General features: G+C 42.8%; 3 protein-coding genes across 11 annotated transcripts in view; 1 reads left to right on the forward strand and 2 right to left on the reverse strand.

Annotated features, from left to right (window-relative positions):
* Nucleotides 1-650: 650 nt before the first annotated feature.
* Nucleotides 651-6,985, reverse strand: cdadc1 (cytidine and dCMP deaminase domain containing 1). The gene is made up of 11 exons (XM_028571556.1): nt 6,579-6,985; nt 5,706-5,806; nt 5,398-5,575; nt 2,712-3,009; nt 2,422-2,628; nt 2,218-2,339; nt 2,039-2,088; nt 1,767-1,936; nt 1,464-1,653; nt 1,332-1,365; nt 651-1,248 (listed from the first exon to the last, which is right to left on the reverse strand). Exons 1-11 carry the CDS (start codon nt 6,682-6,684, stop codon nt 1,148-1,150), a joined length of 1,557 nt encoding a protein of 518 aa, XP_028427357.1. The 5' UTR covers nt 6,685-6,985; the 3' UTR covers nt 651-1,147.
* LOC114550758 (fibroblast growth factor 14) overlaps nt 3,312-24,560 on the forward strand; it is a 95,588-nt gene continuing 74,339 nt past the window's right edge. Inside the window, exons 1-5 of one of the 9 annotated variants that reach the window (XR_003691743.1) lie at nt 3,313-3,529; nt 4,008-4,070; nt 5,421-5,602; nt 11,080-11,207; nt 13,243-13,838. Coding sequence is in view for 2 of the 9 variants with exons in the window: in XM_028571558.1 (XP_028427359.1) it covers nt 17,102-17,282 (181 nt within the window). In the remaining 7 variants the exon portion in view is untranslated. The other 8 variants (XR_003691742.1, XM_028571561.1, XM_028571560.1 and 5 more) reach the window with 8 other exon arrangements.
* Nucleotides 7,928-15,273, reverse strand: rcbtb1 (regulator of chromosome condensation (RCC1) and BTB (POZ) domain containing protein 1). The gene is made up of 14 exons (XM_028571555.1): nt 15,157-15,273; nt 15,031-15,057; nt 14,009-14,294; nt 13,466-13,616; nt 13,171-13,337; nt 12,489-12,647; nt 12,297-12,404; nt 12,046-12,188; nt 11,676-11,739; nt 11,074-11,200; nt 10,853-10,979; nt 10,570-10,721; nt 10,342-10,472; nt 7,928-9,796 (listed from the first exon to the last, which is right to left on the reverse strand). Exons 2-14 carry the CDS (start codon nt 15,045-15,047, stop codon nt 9,656-9,658), a joined length of 1,773 nt encoding a protein of 590 aa, XP_028427356.1. The 5' UTR covers nt 15,048-15,057; nt 15,157-15,273; the 3' UTR covers nt 7,928-9,655.

Raw genomic sequence — 24,560 nt, forward strand, 5'->3', positions numbered from 1 at the left:
TTTAATGTGCAACTTTATGTATAAAGAAATCTCTAACAGCTTTATTTTTCATTTAGCGTGTATTTATCGTTGCACGTCAACCTTAAAAGACCATCTTTTAACACTAAAGCACATGATGTTATTCTGGATGATTCCAACCTTTTAAACGGTGTGCCGCCGTGTCATTGTACCAACAGAAAAAAAAGATCCGAGTCAAACAGGTTCTTGTGCAGGAAATTAAAGCTCGACTTCAACATAATTCCTCATTAATAAATCTAAATAATGATACCAGAGTAAAGCAGTGTATGTGTGTGTGTGTGTGTGTGTGTGTATATATATATATTATGCCATTTAAATAAACTATTCACCACTTATATAAAAAAATAAAATGGCATAAACAAATCCCCATGTCACAGTTTATATTACTATTTAAAATATATTATTTTTGGGGGTATGCCTATTTCCCGGCCTTGTTCTTTTCATCCAACCTCCACGTGCTTTCTTTACCCCATCCATCCATCCATCCATCCATCCATCCATCCATCCATCCATCCATCCATCCATCCATCCATCCATCCATCCATCCATCCATCCATCCATCCATCCATCCATCCATCCATCCATCCATCCATCCATCCATCCATCCATCCATCCATCCATCCATCCATCCATCCATCCATCCCCTTTGAGGTCAGTGTGTTGTATTGTTTTCAGTTTGTTTCCATCTCTCCAACTCACTGCCATAACTCACTTCTTAGATTTGAGACTTAAAGGACATGGGGGACCGTTCTCCTAGCACCTACCACTAGCACTTCCTTTTTGAAGCCGCCTCCGGTAGTCCTAATTTAGCTTTTTAGGTGCAAATCTTTATAAATCTCCAACTGAAAACTGCCAGAGTTGGCTGCCTATGACTCAGCATGGTGTAAAGCATAAACATGCCGCAGCAGATCTTACAGAGGGACACAGGAAAGATGTCAATGTCTACGTCCTGATGACATACAGACTGACCAACGATTGGGTTCGCAAAACCAATCCCACGTATTTATAAAAGTGCAAATAATGTGCGCCACAAGAGCTAAAAACATGATTCCGTAGTTTTTGGTACATCCATTGATCCGTCAGTCCGTCCGTCCGTCCATCCATCAATCCATCCAGTCGCAGCTGGTGTTCAGCTGACAGCCGGTGAGTCGTGGGATTTCTTGGTGCACAGCTTCTTGTTGCTGTGGCTCTCCTCCTCAGCCTGCCTGCTGTGCTTCCCGACGTGACCATCTGGAACAGGAAAGACACTGCCGTTACACTACGAGACCCCCAAGGCCCATTCGAAAACGTAAAGATAACAAGGTGGAGCTTACTGGCATGGTGAGGAGAGGTCGGGCTCCTCTGCCACTGTGAAGACAGTATAATGAAATGAGGTCACTCCTTTCTACTTTCCTTAACTGCACCAGCAGCAAGACATCAAACAGCTCATGGCTCCGTGTACTCACTATGAACTTGTTGATGTTCTTCAGGCTGCTGAACCTCAGGTAGGAGATGTCTCCCTTGTCCTTGTCCCTGTCCTGGTCGGTCGTGTAGATGTGTGTGATGCCGGCTCCTCTGATCAAAGGCACGCACTCATCACACGGACACTTAGTGACAAAGAGCATGGTGGGCTCCTCCGGTTTGATGTGTCGAGTCCTAAAGCATCAGGAGGAACACGTCTGTCAAACACTGTTCAGAAGAGGGCGGCATGTTAAGACTAGAACACACAGATCATGGTCTTCCTCCGCTGTGTAGGCGGCTGATCTGACCTGAAGGTGAGGGCGTTCTGCTCTGCGTGGACAATGTATCTGTATTTGCGTCTCTGCCGGTCCTCCTGCTTGTTGTCCATCTGGGGGTATTCTGCGTACTGGGAGCCTGCTGGGTAAGCGTTGTACCCGCAACCCACCAGGTACAGACACCCGGTTCCATCACTGCCAGCCTGGGACAAGAGAAGTTCAAATTTAATTCACAACATGAACATGAAGAAAAAAAAGAAAAAAAAATAGCCAAATCAAAGCAATGGGAAGAAAGGTGAGCTCACCGACGGCCCCTTGGCCCAGATGACAGCACCCACGCCCACCTTAGGGTCCTCTGGAATGAAAATGACAGTTTTGCATGTGAGACGCTGGTGACAAACTGACAGGAACGCTGCTCTTTCAGTTCAGTCAGACCCGAAACAGGATGTGTGTGTGACAAACCGAAAAACCCAACCGAACCGACCTGTTCTATAAGCCAGCAGCCTGGCCTGGATGATGCAGTGACGAGCCACTTCTTGGGATAGTCCCTGGTGATGCGGAGGCAGCGAGCTGGCTAGCGCTGGTTCAGAGGTGGAATGCCGTTCCCTGGGTTACAGGAACAACACAATCAACAACCAATGAACAGCTGGGATTGGCAAACCACTGACCAACTGTGAGAGTTTCTCACCTGTAGAAGCCGTAGTGTTGCAGCGGCACGGCAGCAGCCACAGTAGCCAGAACCTCCACCAGCTCCCTCATGTTGTGTCTCAGGTTGGAGAAGTACGGCTCCACGCAGAAGTTCTCCAGACCCATGTGGGTCAAGATCTCCCGGTGCTGCGGAGACGTCCTGACCAGGAGCTGTCTGGAGAAATCCTTCAGGAGCCTCGTCCGCTCTCTGGAAAGCAGGAATTTCTCCTCTTTATATGCAACACAACCAATGAAACTGAAATGCAAAAGGTAGGTAGGTAGGTACAGTACCTGTAGAAGAGTGTGTCTGTGTTCAGCCCCGGTTCATCATCAATCATCCTCTCTATGAAATCACACTCTCTGGACGTCTCGTCAACAAACTGCGCCAGGCCGGGCGCCAGCGGCTGCAGCAGCACGCAGATGTGAGGACGGCTGTTGGATTTCAGCTTCTCCGCTGCCACGGCGTCCAGCGCGGCGTCCTCGGTGATGCACTCCGGTGGACTGTGGGAGCTTGAGTGCTTTGCAGAGGTGGACCTCAGCATGCTGACCTCAGGGTCTCCGGGCCAGAAGGAGATCTGACTGACTCCAGCTAGAGAGGAGAAAACAGCGTCAAGTATTTGTTTCCAGTTTTCCCAGCGGAGGCGGAGCCAAGCGCTCCAAAGTTCAGCTCAGTGCTCATTTCTAATAGGTCAGTATGATTGTAATTTACAATTTACAACAGCGTGACAGCATCTGGACAACATGCTCAACTGCCCCGTTTACATCCACTATAAAAGTTATATAAAAAGTGGGTTGGGAAAGGAAGCAGGGTGGGGTTTATAACATTTGCACTAAATGATACAACCCCATTTAGTAACTCACTACTTTGAAACTAGCTAGTAGTCACTAAGACCTCAGAACCTTGTGTGGTGGGGAACGCTCCCCTAAGTGAAAGTGAATATATAGTAGTGTTGACCTGACCCCTACACTGGCCAACCCCCTCATTAGGGCCAGGATATATGATGATGATGATGATGATGATGATGATATGAGACACCTGTGTTCCTTTGCTCTCCCTCTGCTTCCTGATCCGTCTCTGCTGTGGCTTTGGCTGGTGTTTGTTGCCCCAGGTATGTGAAAAGAAAGCTACTGAACATTTCTACATTAAACAGTCGATTGTAGATGTTTGAAGCGCTGTTGGGAAACCCTTTTTGCCCCTCCTGCCCTGTGACTTTGTTCCTTAATGCCCCGTCTCAGAGGTGGAGAGTAGGTTCACGATTTTAAATATTTTAATACACAGTAAGGTTGAGTCTGGCTAATTGTTTTTCCGCCCCTCCGTTCTAGGTTCCTCTTGCTTGCAGACCGCTGCTGTTTTGCCCCTTTTTCCTATTCGTTCTCCCATTGGTTTTGTCCTAGCTTGATGTTTGTTTAGTTTTTCTTGCCCCTTAGGTCTATTTTCTTTAACATGTGATCATTTAGTCTTACTGTTGATGTGTATTGTCCTTTCCCCTTTTACTTTTTGGGTTTTGTGGTTATATTTTGCATTTGTTTATACAACTGGGTTGCCTTATGTAAATGTGTTTCTGATTTGTGTTTGGTTTCTTTCAGAGCAGGGTGCCATCTTGTTGGGAGGCTAGGCCCCTGTGGTGAGGTCCCTTCACTTTTCTACATGTGAGTAAGTGCACTGAGACACAATACAGACTGCAGCACTTTGCTGTGAGGTTTGCTGTGTTGCACCTAAGTTTATGTTCTTTCCTTACTCCTAAAATCCCCACCAGGAAATGTAATCCTTGATCATATGGGCAAATCATGTAGGACATTCCCTGATCGAACCGTCTTCGGTGAAAGTGCATTTTTAAAGTTTTTGCACCCTCATCCTGGTATAAATTGCAGAATCATCTTAAATTAGACTACTTACAATGACTTAAAAAAATCTGGTTTTCACTATATATATGTGTAATATGGAACTATTTTACTGCTGTCTTGGCCAGGACTCCCTTGAAAAAGAGATTCTGAATCTCAGTGGGATTATTTCCTGGTAAAATAAAAGGTTAATAAATCGAAATAAAAAGGTGAGTAGCAGTGGCACCATGGGACACTCCTGAGTGTAGCCTGCCTCTCCAAAAGTGGCCACCGCTTTGTCTGGTTTATGTAAGTTACTCTGGGCTGGATTTATATGGTTTTGGAAACATTTTTATTTATATCAAGGCCTTTTTTGTTTTTTATCTTTTGTGATAAAAAATGTCCACCTTACCATTTTATCAAGTGCTTATTAACGCTTTTCTTTCAGCAGTTTCAGCCCCTGCCTGTTCTTTTGCCTAATCGAAATAAAAACATTTGGTATACTTTTTTATTTTATATTCTTTTAAGATTATTAAGGGCTTTTCTGCCTTTTTATTTTGATAGGACAGCTAGGTGAGAAAGTGGGGGGAGAGAGGGGAAGACATGCAGGAAATCGTCACAGGTCGGACTCAAACCCTGGCCCTCTGCGTCAAGGCTTAAACCTCTCAGTATATATGCGCCTGCTCTACCCACTGAGCCAACCCGGCCACAACATTTGGTATACTTTGAAAACATCCCTCTGCCTTTTTTTTTTTTTTTTTACATTATTAATCAGGCAATAGGGAATTGAACCCTAGGAAATAATAGGTGCCGTTATCAGTTCTTTCATGCAATTAACTTTCTGGTGACTCTCGCCACACTTGCACCCTTAGTCATGACTATACAAATAGCTGCAACTCAATCTTTGAAACAAGCAATTTCAGTACACGTGGAGTTGAAATAAAGAGTGGCAATAATCCCTCGGACAGACATCTTTCTTTGTTCAGGGATCAACCTATAGAACTCAAAATGGATCATGAATGGGATTATTTTAAAAGTAAAGAATTGGTCATTTAGTGATGTTTCTGTAAATACTGTGATCTTTAATTTCTCAAACTCTTTGTATACAATCTAGTACCTAAAGTCCTTCCCTCTCTCTCTCTCTCTCTCTCCTCACCGTTGATGATCATTTTGAGGCAGGTGGCACAGGGTCTCCTAGAAAAGTACAACTGACAGTCAGCCAGGCACGCGCCATGGTGGATAATGGCTGCCTGTCCTGCGTGGAGCTCGGGTCCTGAACAGTGGAGTCCCAGCACCTTACTGTCCCGCACCACCACCAGACCCATCCCGCGGATCTGGAACACAGCACATTTTATTTAACAGTTGAGTATGCTGGGGTGTTACTGTAACTCGCTGTGGTGTAGATTTGACTCCAAGCTTTGCATCGTATTCTATATGGTCTCTGTGTGCATTTTGTACACCAACCTCACTGTGGTGATCCTGTAGCAGTTGCTCCTGTGGGAACTGCTCCATCCATAAACTCAACAAGGTGAACAGGTTTACCTTTGATAGCCTGGGGCCATGGCCTGCAAGAGGGACAAGAAAAAGATCTCGTCCTTGATTTGCTGCAAAATAACCTTGTGCAGGTGTAATGAAACTGTCCGGTGTGAGAACACAGTCACGTATGGGAAGGAGAGCAGGGGTTCAAGGTCGCCTCAGGCTGCTTTCATGAACTGCAGGAAAATAAAGTGACAGCAGCAAAAGCAGGCTCTATCCCATTATCTAATTCTAAAAATCCCTGGCTTATTGTAATGGCCATGCATCTAACATGTTATTTGCACATTTACCACAAAAAAATGACTATACCCATAGCATTACTGCAATTTAGGGTTGATGAAGAACAGATCAAGTAACTGAATTTCACTTGTTTCGTGTAATAAGGTCAAAACTGCGAGCATACAGGGGACACTAGAGCTAAACGTTTGAAAATGTAGGGGTTTAAATAGACCGGATCTGGATTTTGGTTCTCCAGTGAGGCCTAATCATAACCCAATCTCTTATACATTTCACTCCACTATAGAAACACTGGACTCACTCAGTCTAGTCTGTGACCAATAGAGCTAACACACGTACGTTTTACAATTAGGTATATTAACATATGGTCATTTCCTTTTGAGATAATCCTGATGATTATTGACACACACTGCTTTCATTCCCTCTATGAAAAGTCGTATCTGCATTGGTAAACTATCTCCGTCAGTACTCTCTCATAAATCCGCTGCGTTATGACCGAACATAAACCCATATAGCCTATATATATCCAAGCCATAACATGAACTCTTTCTCCAGTTGGCTCACCCTGTAGGCCTATTCTGCTTTCAGTCTGGGTCATACTGTCCCTTGTATCTCCACCTGGCATGGACTGGCCCGGATCGGCTCGGCTCCTTATCTCGCTTTCCTCCATTCACTCCGCCAGCTAGCAAAAACAATATCTTGTCCTGGTTTCCAATAAGACAAATGCAACTAGCAAGATGACAAGGGTTAAAGCGGCAGCAATGTTGACCTGTTGGGCTCCTGAGGTAAGACAGATGATCACGGTTTCCTAATCTGCTTCATAATAAAAGCCTTACGGCCGAAACAAATTTGTAAACAAATAAAAGCTGTTCCCATCCTGGTTCCTAGTTCCTATTCCTATCGGCTTGATATCATAGACAGTATATATGATATACGTTTCGGTTTATTTCCGCAATAACCTCTGACGTAACGAAGAGGGCGGAACAACGAGTGGTTAGTTAAATATCAATTTGCTCCACTAGGTGGCAGCAGCGCACTATCACATATAATAACTGCTGCTTTTACAGCTCTTTTCTAAAGCACAATTTCTGAAACCTTGTTCCATTTTCTGAAAACATTAACCTCATCTTCAAGCATTATTTACAAAATCTCGGACTCCTCTCGTAAAATCAAACACTGCTCTCAAATCATAAACCAAGTGATCCAAATGATAGGCTATACACTATCAAGCAGTCAGTAAACAATACACCAAAAAATAGAAAGATTGTTCAAAACATCTAGTTCTCAGGGAGAAGATTTTTTTGGGGGGGGCATTTTTATTTTTACAGGACAGCTGAAGACATGAAAGGGGGAGGTTGAGAATGAGAGTTTTGCTGAAAAGTCTAAGTGAAATAGTGTTTTACCATGTGACGTGGTTTAAGGTATTGACAACAGACTGCACAAGGAGCTAAATGAGTTCAGGCAACTGAGAACTTTGCTCAGCCAATGGGTTTTAGTGTTTTAGCAACTGAGAAAAACTGTAATACCCCATGAAGATCAAAGAGTTAGCTACTTTTGGTATGAAACACAAAATTAAGTGCAAAGAATCACTGCAATGATATGAAATAAGACATGATTTTAACAATGTCTGAAGTCGAATCCCATATGTACACAAAAATAATGAACTAACAAACTACGTTGGTGCAAAATATGCATTATATGGAAGCAAAGCGGAGTTTGAGTGATTTATTTCTTCACAGAAACATGTTATTCCATAACTAAATATAAAAAAATTGTAAGTTATGTAACAGCAAAAAGTCCCAATATTGTAATGCTGATCACCTCAAGGTAAACCATTGTGCTACAAGTGGCTTTGAAACCAAATGACCAGCACTTCTATACACTTGTCCTATGTAAATAAGATTAACAAAGCGCAATAAAAATATACTTTAATCTTAATACAGTGGGCAAAACAATCAAGTTTGCTTTTCATATAAAACAAGACTGTAAACCTGCTCCTCATTCCACTAAGGCATTACCTGCCACACAAACTTAACCTCAATGCATTTGTAACCGCTTTCTAACCTGGATAATACTGAGCTTTAATAAGAAACTGAGATCCAACTTACATTCAAATCAAATACAAATGGTTCTTTCAAGCGCCTGAGTGCATCGAGAAATAGAAACTGATCTCAGCGGTGAGCTGACCTTGACAATAACACCAAACGCTTTCCTACAACACCCAGTGATGCAACAGAAAATAAAAACTAGGACATGCAGGCATTTTTGGGTCATAAGCCCAATGTAACAGAATGTAAAGAAAACATATTACTCAACGTTTTCATTTTGCTTTAGCTTGCAGCGTCTTGTGAATTTTTACTGTATCTACAGAAAAAGCTGCAGAAATTGGGAGAAATGACCAAGGAATTAAGGAATACTTTTGGTCTTCCTGAGTTTGCTGTGTCGCCCAAATAACATTAGCAAACACAAGCCGATTTAAACCGTTTCCGTGGAAGAGTTTTTGTTAAAAGCGCCCAGTTTAAAACTGAATATAAGATTATCCTTGGAATATAAAGCGTCTGCAACATAAATCTGCATTAGATACATTTTTATAACTTTTACACTTGGGAAGGAAGGATAAAAAGCTGCTAGTAACGTAACAGTGACTCAGTGTTTACTGTTGCCTTCTAGTGCAACATATTTGAACTCCATTTTCTAGTCTTCCCTTTCACAGCATTTTAAAAGGATTTGAACTGCTACTGTTTTACTGCATATGAAGAAGAAATGAGTGTAGTTTAAAAATTCCAAGTCAGGCAGAATAAACACAGAAAAGAAAACAGACTTGAGTATAAAACAAATCAGCATACATCCCATAATGGTTTTGAACTTCCAAAATGTACAGAACACCGGCTAAGAGAACAAATACAATAACCAACCAAGTGACCCATGCCTATGACACAGTAGCATCTGGATCTACTGTATACAGTATATGTTGATGGCGCAAAATGGGACTCAGCTTCCCTTCATCAACTCAACAGCTTCAAGAGTTAACATTACATTTAAAGGTTCAACACATCCAAGAGCTTCTTTTTCTTAAACACAACTGCAAATGATAAAAATGGAGAGCAGATGTAACTCAGATGTGTTTCAGTACAGTGGTATTAATATCCTGGCCAGTGATAAGTCCGTTATTGAAGCTCCTATAACTATACATCGCTTTCAGGTCCCTAACAACTGAACTAGTTTTTTTTTTTTTTTTTTTCCTTCACGGTATTTGGTCTTCCATATTTACTTTTCCAGAAGTAAAGAAAGACATGTCAGAACAAGGGAGAGAAAACAAATTAGTTCAAGTATACATACAGCCCGTCAGGAATACAATGCAGTGCGACAGAGAAAGGCGCCATGACTTTGTCGAGCGACTCCACAGGAATAGGCCAAAGTGCTGACTTCAGATCCATCGATAATGCAGCTTCAGTTCCAGTCCATCTTGTAAATGATGCTGCTTATGTGCCAAACAAGTGCCATAGTAAATATTTAAAGCTTTCTCTTAGGAATGTGATCAGACCTGATGTTTTCTTTTTTAGCTCTGCTGCTACAGTCACACAACCACACAGAGCACAACCACATCCACTTGGTCAGAATATAGTTTAGAAGAGTATCGCTTAGTTCTTGAAGGCTCCGCAGCGGCTAGCTTTGCTGATAAACTCCTTGAGCATTGCTCCATCCACCTGCCAGAAGGCTCCTGTCTGAGTCACCTGAGTCAGATGGTTTACACAAAACCTAAAACAAAACACTTCCAGGTCCTAGAAAAAAACAAATGATACGAGAAAGGATTAGAATATACATTATGTAACATAACACGAAAAAAAGACAAAATTGACACGATCCCTCTGGGGAATACAGTGCCACAGCAACAACATGTGTAACACAGTACAGTGTAGGAGCCATTTCTAGAATAGAGGTGCATGGAATATTGTTCATGTAGTTCACGGTGTCACCTTATTCTGTGGAACTTCAAATCAGGTGTTACAAGACGGGGGGCTCATTTTTTATCGTCTTGCCAGGAGAAATGCTACTGTGACTTATAAAAAAAAAAGTGTTGGCTTCACAGATAATTTGTTGACTGAAGTAATGGATTCTTACATCATTGTAAGTAACCTTGTAAGTAACCTTGTTACTTATTTGACAGAAAGATCAGATCCAATCCTATCCAATGTATGCAGTTGCTTCAAATTCAGACTTATTGTCAAGTATATGGAAAAAAATTATGAAAGTGTAAAAGTAGGGTGAATAATTACACCCAGGCATTACAGTATTGTGGTATACAGTAAGTCAGTGTATATTGTACCTCTGCGTCGTATCGTATGGCGGCAGACAGCAGGGTGAAGGCGTTTCCGACAGTGATGCCTCTCTTGATGATCTGCTGACACAGACGTTTCAGCCGGTTTTCACAGTAAGATGTGGCCAGGTCCAACAGGCCTGCAGCCAACACACAAAATGCACACAGGTGAAGGAAATGAATAGAAAACACTGAAAATGAGAAAACGCAGTATTTGACAACTGTACGTGTGCTAACCGATGGCGTCCTCAGGTGGGAGGTCAACGGTGTCTGTGTAGAGAAACTGCAGGAAGGATCTGTAGACGGGGTAGGAGAACTGGCCGATCTCTATCACCTCCTGCTGATCCTCCGTCCATTGGGAGCGAAACATGGACCGGAAATGCTCACACCTACTCGAAACAAAAGACCTTATCTACACTGTATACATATATGGCTGAGTATGGAAAAAACAAAAAATGCTGTCATTGATTTATTGTGATTACTTTTTGGTTATGTCTTATGCGCACGTGGAAACACGCACCTGATCTTCAGCACAGCTTTGTGAACGTGAATGCATTTGCCTTCGACGCTGAATTTCAGATCAGACGTTTCTGGACTGTCAAACTCTTTCCTCAGAGCCTCCGCAACAGTCATGAAGCCATCATGCTCTGAAATAATGCAGAACACAATAATCAAGCTCCATCCCCTTATTCAAGTTATGTTCAAAAAACAGATTTACATTAGCTAAATAATCTCTCTCACCCATAGACATGAGCCTCCACATGACGGAGGGTGTGCCGAAGCAGGCGAAGACGTCGTCAGTGCTGCTGAAGTGTGTGAGGTGCGGAATGACGACGGATTGACCCCGACACTGACCCCACATATACACCTGGGAGGTAAACCTTGTTACTTGCAGCCAAATCACAAACATCATCATTGTATAACACAAATCACAGGCAGTTCTGTCACACTATCATGGCTTGCTGAGACACTTAGTGAGGATAGAACAGAGCCATCGTTAATATTGAAGCGTTGTGACCGAGATATGCACTGAGCGGGACATTGTACAGCTGAAAAATAAACCTGTCCGTGTTCTCTGGTGGATTAGCTATGACCTTAAACTGAAATAATATCCCACTTAACATAATTGGGAAAAAACTGTTAAACACTCGGTCCTGAAAAAAAAAAGTGACAAATTATGAGAATGAAGCCCAACAAAAACAAAATATGCACATGGTATAAAAGGTGTCTGTGGTCAGGATAAGCTCTAGTCTTATCAGGAATGGATAACACTGCACAAATCCACTCATGTATGAACAAAATACATATGGTGCCATAGTACACTAGATTAATCGCATATATACCTGCCCGCTTTGGGTCTTGGCTGCTGAAGTATGTGTTGAATGGCATGCTGCGACCTCTACAATCCTGTTAAGTGAGAGATGTGTTAACAAACTGGCATGCTTTCATTTCTAAGTACAGAATCACATGGGAACTGTTAATATTGTGTTACAGCCACAACGAAAAAAAAAAAGGGCAGGATAGTCATCGTTTATGAAGGAACAATTCTATGACGAGTTCCTTATGTCCACTGACAACAGGAGGGGAAGCTGAGGTACAGAGGGAGGAAATGGGGACAGGAAACAGGAAGTTGAAGTCTTAACAGGATGGGAAGAATGTGCCTGTTTATTCTCCGAATACAAAGAAAATCAGCCCCCCTCCTTCTTCCCCTACCTCTCTTTGTCAGCCATGATTTGTACAGGGCTGAGGTGGTTGTTCTTGTTGCCAGTTCCCAGTTGACCGTAGGTGTTTGCTCCCCAGGAATACAGCAGCCCTTCGTCGGTTAGTGCCAGGCAGTGGCTGTAGCCTGATACAATCTGGAATACAGGGAATAACCTGTGAAGGAGTCACGCATAGAGACTAGTATGTGATGAACAACCTTGGCGTACACAACATCCCCACACAGCATTAAGTTGCTGTCTCACCTGTTGCATACACAGCCCTTGGAGTACAGCGAGGCGACAAGGTGTCAGCTGGTTTCCATTGTTTCCAATACCCAGCTGTCCGTTACCATTGTAGCCCCAGCCATAAACCTAGATAAACATGAACAACTTTACTGTATAAAGTTCAGATTTCCTTAATGGGATCATTAGGATTTCATGTAATGCCATGTTAACCTCTCCGTTGTCGATCAGGGCCATGGAGGAGGTCTGGCCACATGTGATGCCGACAGCAGTCTTGCCCTGCAGGCAACCGGTGACTCTCCTGGGGTAGGGCTGGTTGGCTGTGGAGCCGGAGCCAATCTGGCCACAGTTGTTATAACCCCAAGCAAAGACCTGGAGGGGCAAGGAAGGCCGGTCAGGACCAGGGATGCAACACAGTCAAATTTTAAAAGTTGTAGCATGCTGAAAGACAAATTTACAATAATGTAATGTTTTCACATGGCTTCATGGCTTTCGGATTTAAGTCTGATGTGATTTCATTTTCATACTTCTTAGGTGGTAAGAAAGAGCTCTGTGTGAGTAATCCTGAGACAATTGGTTACATATATTTACACAACACTGTCTTTTCTGACGCACGCACGCACGCACGCACGCACGCACGCACGCACGGTTTAATGCCTTGAGGTTAAAGATAAGCTGCTTAGTCTGAAACAAGCAGAGCAGGAGTTGACTACATCATGGTTTTTAAGTGACCCATCTAAAACTAAACATGAAACACAAACATATATGTAACTGTAAGGTAAATATGCCCTTCCTGTTTCATGGTTAACGTAATGTAAAATTATATTTAATTACATTTTTATTTTAACTCCGTTAATGATGATGAAAGTTGCAGAGTTATGGAAATAACGGTTACCTCTCCATCCTGAGTGAGGGCCATGGAGTGATGTGAGCCACACGCCACTTCTCTCACTTTCTTGTTCTGTAGGTTGGCGGTGACCAGCAACGGGGACAGTCCCTGGTTGGTATTCCCATTCCCCAGTTGACTGTAGCCATTGTGCCCCCAAGCAAACAGCTGTCCATCTGCAATAAATAAACACAAAAGGTCAAGATCAGAAGAGTCAGTGGCTCATGAATCAAGATTCTAAGCTCATTACATTTTTGTGAAAGGAGCCATAGCTACAGGCCAGATGACACAAGCAAGTACCTACCCTCTGTGGCCAGTAGGACATGAGGCCCGCTTCCATAGCTCAGGCTAACTACCTTCTTTCCCTGCAAGAAGTCCAGTTTCTTTGGCACAACGGTGCTCAGACTGTCTCCTGTACCAAGGCAGCTACTGCTGTTCAACCCAATCACAAATACCTGGGAATAAAACACACCACACACCTTAACATAAAAAGGTTTTTGTTACCAGTAACCAAACAACAAATAAAACTGCCAAGAACACAGGCACAGAAGAGGTATAGAGAAATCCAAGAACACAATGTGATGCAAACTAAATACAAATATGTAGGTACAACAATAGAGTGTAACAACCGACTTGTGTAACATTCCGGCTTACATGGTGTTATAGGAGTCTACTGATAGTGGTATAGTGACATTTCAGTCATAAGGAGAATGAAAACAATGTTTCCTGCAGTGTTTTGTAGCAGAGGTGGGCTTGGTGAGATGTTTATTTTAAAGGCTTTAAATTGAGATAAATGAAGACTTTCAAAAGAGGAAGGATATACTGGTGCCTCACACACCCTCCTCACCTCATTGCCATGTGTGATGTAGATGGCTTCATTAGCAGAGGTTCCAAAGACACAGGCCTGTCGGACTGTGGCTAGTTCCTCAGTGCTCAGCAGAGAGAACAGGGGCCACTTACTGACGTCCACCATGGCTGCCGCAAGACTCTGCCTTCCTTGTCGAGGAGCAGTCAGGGCTGACGGGGGGGAAGGAATGGGAGGGGGATGACGAGGAGAAGGGAGGACGTGAGGACAAGGAGGAGGTGATGCTGGAGGAGGTGGGGAGCAAAGACCAGAACCATCCCTGCTGACACTTCAAGAAGGACAAGATGAGAGGTGGTTGTGAATAAATGGAGCAAGGCAGAGAAAATGTCTCTCTTAAAGAAAGGTCTTCTGACAGAAAACCACATTAAAAACAACATTTATATTAAACAGACTGGGTTTCATAAACCAGTAGAACACTGACTGTACAGATATACACATACACAGACAGATGCGCTCAGAATTACATGTAAAAATCAGTCAGTGGTTCTAGCCATATGTGAGAATCAGAAGCTGAAGAAACTAACTCTTCTACTTTAAGAGAAATGGAGAATCCCTTGTTTAAGCCACAACTAACTCATGGAAATTAGGCATGGCGGGCAGTCAATGCAGCACAATATTAGAGCAAGGCTTTATGCTTCGTATTCTTGGCACATTTTCAACACAAATTCTGTCAATTCAATGTATTATTGCCTTAGTAAAGCAATTGAGTGATATATTATAAGACATTCTAGCTGGTTACGGGGACCTTTAAATTGCTAAATTATTAAGTGGAGTTCGGCATCGTAGCGGAGCGGAGCTAGCCAAAACACATAATAGAGCATTGTCAGCGAGCAAAAACTGTTATCTAACGCAAGTGTTCCCTTTGAGGCTATGTGTAATAAAAGCCTTTCATTTAAGCCATTTATATAAGGCACCACAGAAAGCTACCTGGCATTGAAGCGTATTGTAAACAAGAGAAGCTAGTGGCTTAACGTTAGTTAAGCGTTTTCCTGTGCTCTTCCTACCTAAAGCATCGCTCCATGACGAGTCAACTGAGAAAAGAGACAGACAGAGATAGATATTTAATTACAGTATCAATATCAGTAAAAACATCCACGTTTGCAATATGTAAACTAATAGTACAAAGTTACCCGACTGAAGCCGTCTCCCCGCTGGTTTATATATGGGTGTCAACAGTAGAGCTGCCTGCTCTGTATCGATTGGCCAGTTTTTCGTCTCCTTTATTTCAGGCAGAGTAGACTATACATGGGCCTATTACTGCCCCCCTCTGGTCATTGGTCGAACAGCTGTTTTAAATATGTGGTCAGGCTGAAGTTCTTATAGTAGCCTACTTATTAGATAGCTTAGTCAGAACCGTTTATAATGTATCATCATTGAACCAAAACGTGTGATGTACATCGGGGGAAAAAGGATTTGGATTTGGAAAGGTTTTTAACAATTGTTATGGTATACATTTTATTTTGAGAAATAATGTCAAAGCAAATTCATAGCACATGTTCGCATTTAAGGGATATGGTTATATTGAAGACATATACATATTTACATATTACATACGATTACATAAATGTGTCAACTGCCACCCCTTTGTGGCACATTGGCCCCTTCCCCTCTCTCTCCACCTAAAATAGACAAGGTCAGTTCCATGCAACATTCATATAACATGTAGTTAAATGCCAACCCAGTATTTTTATGTTAATGTATGTTGTTATTTTCACAACGCCCATTCATTATTAGTCACACATACAAGTTAAGTAACGCAATAGTTTATAAAATGTACATTTGCACATCAGTCATACAGCTATTTATACGTTTTGATGATTCCTAAGTTTTGAAACTGCAGTTCAAAAAGTCAAAACATCTTTCCATGTTCTTGTAGTGTAGCTCTCCTTGACAACCAGCAGGTGGAGTACCTCCACATGGATCTGGGCTCATCGGCTTAGATGTGCTACGTCCAATAAGATGCTCTTATACAGTGCCAGAGAATTAAGAGTTTAGACATTAGGGTTTTAATATGGGCTCAGTTCAGTTGTCGATTGGGATACGAATTATGACTGTTTGTAAACATTGGAAATTATAAATTTAATAATTATATTAAATAATTAATTAATTATATTTATATTCTCTAGACAATTAGAATCAAGTCCAAATATGTTTATTGGGGCTTGTCTTGGTTCGATGTGCCCAAAAAAACATCTGTGTGGATTTTATATTTATAAAACATGTTTTATTTATAGACAGATTAAAGATAAAGTCTTGCTAATCAGGATAATAACTTCCTGCTTGGATTCTTTGTCCAGCAGCACCGAGCATCATGTGGCTGTGGCTGTGGCTGTCTACTGTGGGCAGTTATATGATAATTCCCTGGATGCGAATGTGGTCCATGTTGGGGATTTCTCTGGGAGCTGGTCATATGTTTAATACATCCATGGCTGCGTGCAGCCAACAGATCAATGCATCAGGCTTAGTGTTAACACTGGCTTCAATTGGCTCCTATACTCAGTCTACAAATCTGCCACTACTGTCAATCTTCTGGTAGTTTTGTATATTTTGTTTTAGAGGCTGGTTTGAGTTATAAATCGCCTTCACTCAATATTTATAGTAAAAATAATAATAATAAAAAAGTGGTTCAAACCAACGAAAGTTCATGGCAAGTTTTACATTTGAAGTTTTTTACTTTAAGTGTAAAACGTACGAGGTATTTTGTAGGCATAAACGTTTTAGATTTATAGAATATTTAGTTTAAGGTAAAAAACGGATTTAATGCACCACCCGGCGAGCATGCTAAGTGACCCAAATCAAACACCCCCACGTTGTTGCGTCAACAAACCCAAAACCGGTCAAAACAGGTGCATGCTGGCTAAAATACAAAATGGTAACAAACTTTGTGGTGGAGCTCCCAGCAGGGCGACTTCGACATTTACTTAATAACTTCTACTTTCAGTGAGGTGTGTAAGGCCTTTCTACAAAGGCCTCCGATCGGAAAGCGGCTATTATAATAATAAATATAATAAAACCTGTCACAGGTGACTGCAGGACATTCTCAGCTCAAAACCTAGCTAGCTAGTCTGACATTCTATGTATCAGAGAGGCTGCGTCGAGTCTGTTTATAACCTAACGTTAGTGGGACCAAAGAAGAGGCTGAGTGGACTGGCTATCTTTTGCATTGGAAATGAACGACCACAGAAGTTAAACCTGGAGCAGTTTGAGAAGAACTTCGCGGTGCTCAAGACTCGAAGAACTAGCTACGTTCAGACAGGTGAGTACAACAACAAACCTGTACGTTAGGAGGACGTCCACTGCGTTGCCTAGAAACGTAGCGTTATGTGTGCGTGTTGTCTGACAGAAACTGTAACGTTAGCTGTTGTCGAAATTATAATGTCTTCACACTCTGTTTTTACTGTCTTGGTGATGCTTTATTCTGCTGTTAAAGTGGCAGGTATGAAAGCCTAATTGTGCTTGTCTGAGTTTTGTCCACTTTTCTGGTTAACTGTAGCTAGACTGAGGAAGACGGCTGTATATTAATAATTGTTAATCAGTTGTATGCACAGGCTGCAAATGTCTGTCTATAGAGAATGCCTTTATTGTTGTTCACATACTTTTTACTTCTGAGTACAAGTTATTTAAGTCATATTTCTTTAAAGTTGCAGTACGTTTACTTGAGTCAATTATTAGTACTCTTTCCATCCCCATATCTCAGTTCTTTCCGGGAAACCTTGGAGGAAATTTAAAGGTCCCATGACATGGTGCTCTTTGGATGCTTTTATATAGACCTTAGTGGTCCCCTAATATTGTATCTGAAGTCTCTTTTATGTAGACCTTAGTGGTCCCCTAATACTGTATCTGAAGTCTCTTTTATGTAGACCTTAGTGGTCCCCTAATACTGTATCTGAAGTCTCTTTTATGTAGACCTTAGTGGTCCCCAAATACTGTATCTGAAGTCTCTTTCCCGAAATTCAGCCTTGGTGCAGAATTACAGCCACTAGAGCCAGTCCCACAGTGAGCTTTCCTTAGGATGTGCCTTCTGTGTCTGTAGCTATTGAGGAGGAGAGAGGGGGACAAGGTGGAGGGTGGGGGTGTGGCCTTGACCAGCTGCCACTTTGCTCGTTTGAAAGCCATGATTTCTCTCTCTCATGGGTGGACCAAATTCTCTGGGTGGGCAAAGCAGAGAAAGGGGAGGTAACCTTGCTCCTTATGAGGTCATAAGGAGCAAGTTTACCTCCCCTTTCTTCACAGTGCGTGATTCCAGATCGGCTCATCTGAGCTTTCATTTTCTCAAAGGCAGAGCAGGATACCCAGGGTTCGGTTTACACCTATCACCATTTCTAGCCACTGGGGGACCATAGACAGGCTGGGGGAACGCATATTAATGTGAAAAAAAGCCCATAAAGTGAAATTTTCATGCCATGGGACCTTTTAAGGAAAGTGTTGCCATTATTTTCTCCAAACATGAAGGTCTACACTTTACAGTTTCAAAACTCTCCCCATGCTGACAGGAATATAATTATGCAGGTAGAGTAATGCATCCTAGTGGAAAAACACAGCACCAAAAACTATTGGGTGTTGTATTGTGTTCATTTTAATGTATTCATTTTAAATTGTCGGATGTAAACCCTCCCCAAGTTGCTAAAATCTCAAAAAAATAAATTGGCTAGGATTTGCTTGTTCATATTCTGCAACCTTAGACCAAACGGTCCATAGTCATTTTTATAGGGAGGCTATAGGGAAACTGCCACTATATATACAGTTTAAATATGCCCTGTTCTCATAGAAATACATTAGATTTCTAATACAACAGGTTACATGTAGAACACAGAAAGAAATACATGCTTTCAGGGGCCACCATGATCTTTCTATATCCCTGCAAAAGATTTATAATGAGTTGATAAGTTTTTCTGATGTCAAATATCTCTCTGGCTGTTGGAAAGTCACCTCTTTTCTGGTTCATTTGCATTTCATGAATTCCCACTGGCTGCAAGCGTCACTCTCGGATTTCAGTGTTTTGCTTCCTCCTTTTTTCACTCCCCTTGTCTTTCTCTTGCACCCTTCTACCTCCCACACCTTCTTTTTCTGTGTTCCTGCACCCTCACTGCTGTCTTTTTTTCCTTCTTCTGCCTTTTCCAGCTCCACTACTTTCTGTGTATGACAAACACAGACATACTGTGCACAGGCATGCAGCTGTGGCTGTTGCTGTTGGGGCTGAAGCCTCACTCTGTTTGCACACAAATTATATTTTGCCCTGTTGATGACAGCAATCCCATGCTGCAGCCTTGAGCTCCTTAGAACAATACAAGCTGTGAATACAGTGTGCAAAAAAGATGTGCCAGGCATCAGTCATCCTGCAGTAATGACTGTGTGTATCGCTTATGTAGGTGTGGTCCTTGTTGTGATGTCAGAATAAGACTAGATGAGCAGTAGACATTGCTGTTTGTGAAGACCATTATCCTGGACCCATTTGCTGATACTGCAATGCAGCTGAGAGTGATGTCTGTTCCAGGAAGTTCAGTGTTTGTCTCTAATTGGTCATTTGTACCACTGCAGAATTTCACTCATTTGAGTGTGTGCCTGACAACTTAGAAAAAATGCAAATGGTGTGCAAGGGAGAAGGGTCAAATTCAGCTTAGAGCTTCATAAATGGGTCCCTGTTGTCTGACAGAAAGTCACACCAAAAGCACCTACAGTATACAGTTTGGTGTGTTCAACCTTTACATTTGTCATATTCCGCAGGATGTTTACTGTCTCTAATTTCGTCTTTAAATAGTATACGTCTTTAATTTTCTTTTACTAAATTCCCAGGTCTGCACCTTTTATTTCTGTCAGCTCCGAGAAGGTATGTTATTACACTGCAAACATCAAAGGCACTTTATACTTTTTTCCTTTTCCTCAGTAAAATGGCTGTTTTTGGGCTTAGGTTTAGAAATCGACTGAATACCAGGCAAATGAGCCACAACCATATCTAGAGAATGAATGGTGTGTTCTAGTTCCATAAAACGCTCTAAGGGACTTGATGGTGTGTGCTAGACCGATTTTTGTGTTTTTTTTAAAAAACATTTTCTATCATTCCCTGACATTTAATTCTTTCTCTTATAAAGACACACAAACGTGACTTGAAAAAAGTCTGGTCTGTTTATTGCTTTTCGTTGTGGTTTTGTTAGTTTAATGGGTTTGTAATGTCACTGACACTGTGATTACGGTCCAGAGACTTCACATGCATGTCAACAGGATAATTAAGATGTCCACTGATAAGGTTTCTCGCGCGTGTGTGTTTGTGTGTAGAGTTTGACCAGCTGATGTGGATTCAGCACTATGGACAGCGCCACTGCAGCATTTTCAGCTCCGTTTCCATCATACGGTCTATGGTTTCAACCCGCCAGCCGCCACGAGTGCTAGAAAGTCTCATTACTGAGATACGATTTTAATAATTGAAAAAAAATGAAATACGCCAAGCAGCACTTCATCCAACATTATTTCAACTCTTATAATTGAATTAAAACATGCGAAGGAGACAATCAATTCTAAAAGATAAAAGACGTCACTCAGATATCGTACAAGCCGAAGCCGAACTGACTAGAAGAGCCCACTGTAAGAAGGGAGTCGTGCAACAGGTGTGTACATTTGCCGATAGAAAGGGCGGCATTTCCAGATTTTGGAGTAAAGCCTATCTGATACAAAGAAAAACGCGCTCTTAAAACAGCAGTAAAGAGAGACAAAGGAATGTGGTGGTCTCGTACCCATATAAGTGACGCCATCTCGGCGCCCCCTACCCAAAATCTTGTCGGTTACAGTTTCTATCCAGTCAGTCCAGATACTGACGGTGTGGGAACCACGTGTCTACCTAACTGCAAACAGCTCCTCTCAGTAGGGCTGCATCAAGCTGCACAGGCAGACCGGAGGTAACCCTTTCCTTCAGAACAAAAGTCGAGGGCAAACCAGACTGCACATTTTTCTAAGGAAAGGAGCTTGGTAAATAGGCACAGCAATCAAACAAAGTGTAAATTTTACAGGCAACAAAGTGATACATGTGCATACTGCAAAATGTTGTAATGTTTCCGTGTCATTTGGCACTTTTGTTCATGCTGTAGCTTGAGGCCTTTTCTTTTTATGTGATTATTGAAACATGCGTTTTTATCCTGAAAATATATGTTAATAAATATAACCAACTAACTAACTTTAGTTGCCTATATTGTACCTATGCCACTGCGGATTTGATTCTATGATGAACAGTTACATTTTCAATTTAATTTACTTCTTTAATATTTAGGCTACTTTCTTTATTGTAAATTGACAAGAACATACTTACGTACATAGGCTTTAAGAAAGTAAAAAGAAAATACAGATCTTTTGGAAAAAGAGAGACGCTCCTCACATAAGTGTGCTCTATCAAAATTGTGACGGTTCGGACTTTTGTTTTGAAGGTGCCAACCGGAATAGGTGTTTTTGTTTAATTGCTCCTACTCTGTTGCTGGTTAGGTATAGATAGCATATTCAGTGCACCTCCTCGCGCCGCACCGACCGTCGGTCGTCTCGAGCGCTACTGAGAAAGACTCTGAAGCACCAGAGGAGCGTGAGAGGACCAGCCGGACCCGGTCTTCTTCTTCTACTTCTTTTCCATCTAGTTTATGGTGTAGTAGAGACAGCTGAGCCATAGTCCAGCTGTTTTCATCAGCAAGGTGAGGAAGAGGAAGAGGAAGAGGAGGAGGAGAGGAAGAGGAGACAGACAGGCAGACAGCAGCAGGATCTTGGCGCATTGGAGCTTATGGATTATTGAGAAGTGGAGGCCGAAACGCGGATCAAATATTCATAAGGACTTTTTGAAGAGAAAAACCCAGAGTGGGATAGTGCAGAGATTCCCTGCAGTGATTCACCTGCCCGGTCCAGCGCTACACGCGCTCACTGACCAGAGACCAGAAAACCAGCGCTGCTGCTGGAAAAGGATTCTGCATCTCGCGTGTGTGTGTGTGTGTGAGTGTGTCTGAGTGAGTGTGTCTTAGTGAGTGTGTTTGGAAAGGACCCCCCCCTGCTGCAGTACTTGTCTGCTGTAGCCTACTGGAACAGGGATGCCACCGACTTACTGACGGACACCCGGTATCCGCACCCCTCCCCCCCCCCCCCCCCCCGGACGACGGACGCACCGCACCGATCCCAGCGATCCCCACTAATATGCAATGGTTTTTTGTGCAGAAGCCGACAGCTGCCGCGTACCGCCGACTTCACGCTAGCGCCGCCGCATGCTTGTCCGCCGCTGCCGCTCCTCTCCCCGTGCCGCGCGGCAGACGACGCCATTTGAAGAGGAGCGCTCGGGGGCTTTTCACGCCGCGGCGGCCGGGCGGCTGCAGCAGCGACCTATCCTCCGCCGCTGAGGACCACCGGCCGCTGGGGCAGCCTGAGGTGGAGACCCCAGAGAAAAGCGCCGCAGCGGTTGCTCTTTTCCTGTCGCACGGAGACGACGTCGACGCGGAATACGTGCGGCTGCTGGTCTCTGAGCTCGTGGAGGATCCGGGCGAGAAACCGGGGGACGAGCCGGGCTTCCTGCTCTTGTTTTTGTCTATGGTGCAGATTAGGGGGCCGAAACACCGCCGAACTGAGCCCATCAGCTGGCCGGCTCTGCTGGCATGCAAACAGGGGGGCGGATCAGCCCCCATGCGGTGGGTGAATTTTAGGCTGCCGCATCCGGAGCGCCTCTTGTCCCCCACCTCCTCTTCCTCCTCCTCCCCCGTCTCGGCCAAATCCATGCGGTTTATTTGGAACAACATTTTCAGCAAAGGATCGCATATGCTGCAGTGTCTTTGTGGCAGGAGCCTCAAGAAAAACAAGAACCCAACTGGTGAGTTTGTGTGTGTGTGTGTGTGTGTGTGTGTGTGTGTGTGTGTGTGGTAGAGAAATAGTTTATTGCTTTTATGTGCCTGTAGGAGTGTGTGTGTATTCCCTCCCGAGACTGCACTGTTCGACTGCTTGCTGGTGTTTCTCTGCAATCGCAGTTGTGCAGCAAGTGAGTGCACTAGAGGGAGGGGAGGGGTGTGTGATGGGGGGCAGAGGGAGAGGAGGGGGGTGATAACTTATTAGCACAAAAACTGACTACTGTGGTACAGTGCGTGCGTGTGTGCTGTGTGGGGCAGAAATGCTGCAGAAAATCAAGTCTAATGCAGCATGCAGAACCGTTCAGGCTTCAGTAACCTGCATGATTAAACAGCACATGGCCTTGTTTAGACTTTCACTGTGGATATTCAGTGCAAACTGTGGAACAAGAAATAGTGTGTTTCTTCTTGTGGCTGCAGAAATTTTAGTCAGTGTATCCAAACATTGTTTCTCATGAATGAGATTGAAGACTGAATGTGATGCTGTGTTCAGCTGAGCCCAGAGCTTGTTGGGGGAATGACTTTAAGAGGTTGTTCAATGTTCATTGAAGCTTTTTCATTAAGGGGAGCTGTTAATCATGTCCAATGTCATGCTTGGCTTGCTTGTCCATCTTCTAAAGTTGGATTTGTGTACATAGATAACTTTAAAGATCAGAGCTGGGAAACCCGTCAGTCACAAGTGACTGTGTTCATCAACAGGGATGATATCATTAATAGTGAGATTCAGTTTAGTTCAGCAGCAGGTCTTTTGATTATCTTAGTCATGCTCTCCAGGGTACAGGACAAATTCAAGCTTTTACCAAACAAAATAGTTTGCTTTGGTCTCGACCAGATTTTCCCTCTGCTTTGGATGAGGGCAGGACAGAGATTGACATTGGCAGCATTGCAACAGGAAGTTGACATTATTGGCATATTGACATTGCATCAAAAAGTTGGCCCGTGTATCCTCAACACAGTGTTTACAGGGCAACAGCAGGCTGGCCTCATGAGGCCACTTTTTGAAGTCCGATGGCAGTGAGATATTGTGTTTTTATTTAAATTTTTCCTACCATTGTAATTTGAAAACTTCGTTTTTTCGACTAGTTGACAATTGGAATTTTCATCACTTTGGATTTTGTTAAATTGTGATGGGTCATTCATTTTTATATTTTATAGACCTAATTACTCAGCCATCTGAAAAACTCATTGATAGAATAGTTGGTAATGATAGTACCTAGTTGCAGCCCTAATATGAAGTCAGCTGTGCAGTGTACAGTAACAAAATAGTCTATACTAATATACCCAAACCTTAAAAATAGCTGACTGATGGAATTTGTAGTTATGAATATGCAAATGTGTAGGCACTTTGTAGTTTTTTTTTTTGTCATATGAAAGAATACATTTTACAGGCAGGTCAGTGGTCAGTCTGCAGCAGGTTGTTATTCTGTGTCTTGCTCAAAGGCACTTCCCCAGGCCTCGATTAAAGTACAGTACACAACTATACCAGCTGAAGGGCTAATAGAAAGTGGCCCATTTATAAGCAGGTTATAATTTAGATATGTGGTGTTTTTCTCCTCTTTTCTTCTACTTTGACCCAACCAAGGTAACGTTTGCTTAGCTGCAATTACCTTAAATTGGTTTGATGGAAAACCCGTCACTGTTTTTTTTTGTGCCTAAAACATATTTGGGCAAATGGTAGGAGG

Source organism: Perca flavescens, chromosome 24 (genome assembly GCF_004354835.1).
Source record: "Perca flavescens isolate YP-PL-M2 chromosome 24, PFLA_1.0, whole genome shotgun sequence".
In the NCBI taxonomy this organism is placed as follows: Eukaryota; Metazoa; Chordata; class Actinopteri; order Perciformes; family Percidae; genus Perca; species Perca flavescens.

Excerpts from the sequence above, each read along its gene's own strand:
- cdadc1 (XM_028571556.1), bottom strand. The coding sequence starts at position 6,684 with ATGGAGGAAAGCGAGATAAGGAGCCGAGCCGATCCGGGCCAGTCCATG. Across the intron at positions 5,576-5,705 it reads TACAGGATCACCACAGTGAG|ATCCGCGGGATGGGTCTGGT; the intron begins GTTGGTGTACAA and ends GCTGTGTTCCAG. Across the intron at positions 3,010-5,397 it reads CCTCAAAATGATCATCAACG|CTGGAGTCAGTCAGATCTCC; the intron begins GTGAGGAGAGAG and ends TCTCCTCTCTAG.
- rcbtb1 (XM_028571555.1), bottom strand. Across the intron at positions 10,980-11,073 it reads GTGGAGGCTCATGTCTATGG|AGCATGATGGCTTCATGACT; the intron begins GTGAGAGAGATT and ends GCATTATTTCAG. Across the intron at positions 10,473-10,569 it reads CCCACCTGAGGACGCCATCG|GCCTGTTGGACCTGGCCACA; the intron begins GTTAGCACACGT and ends TGTTGGCTGCAG.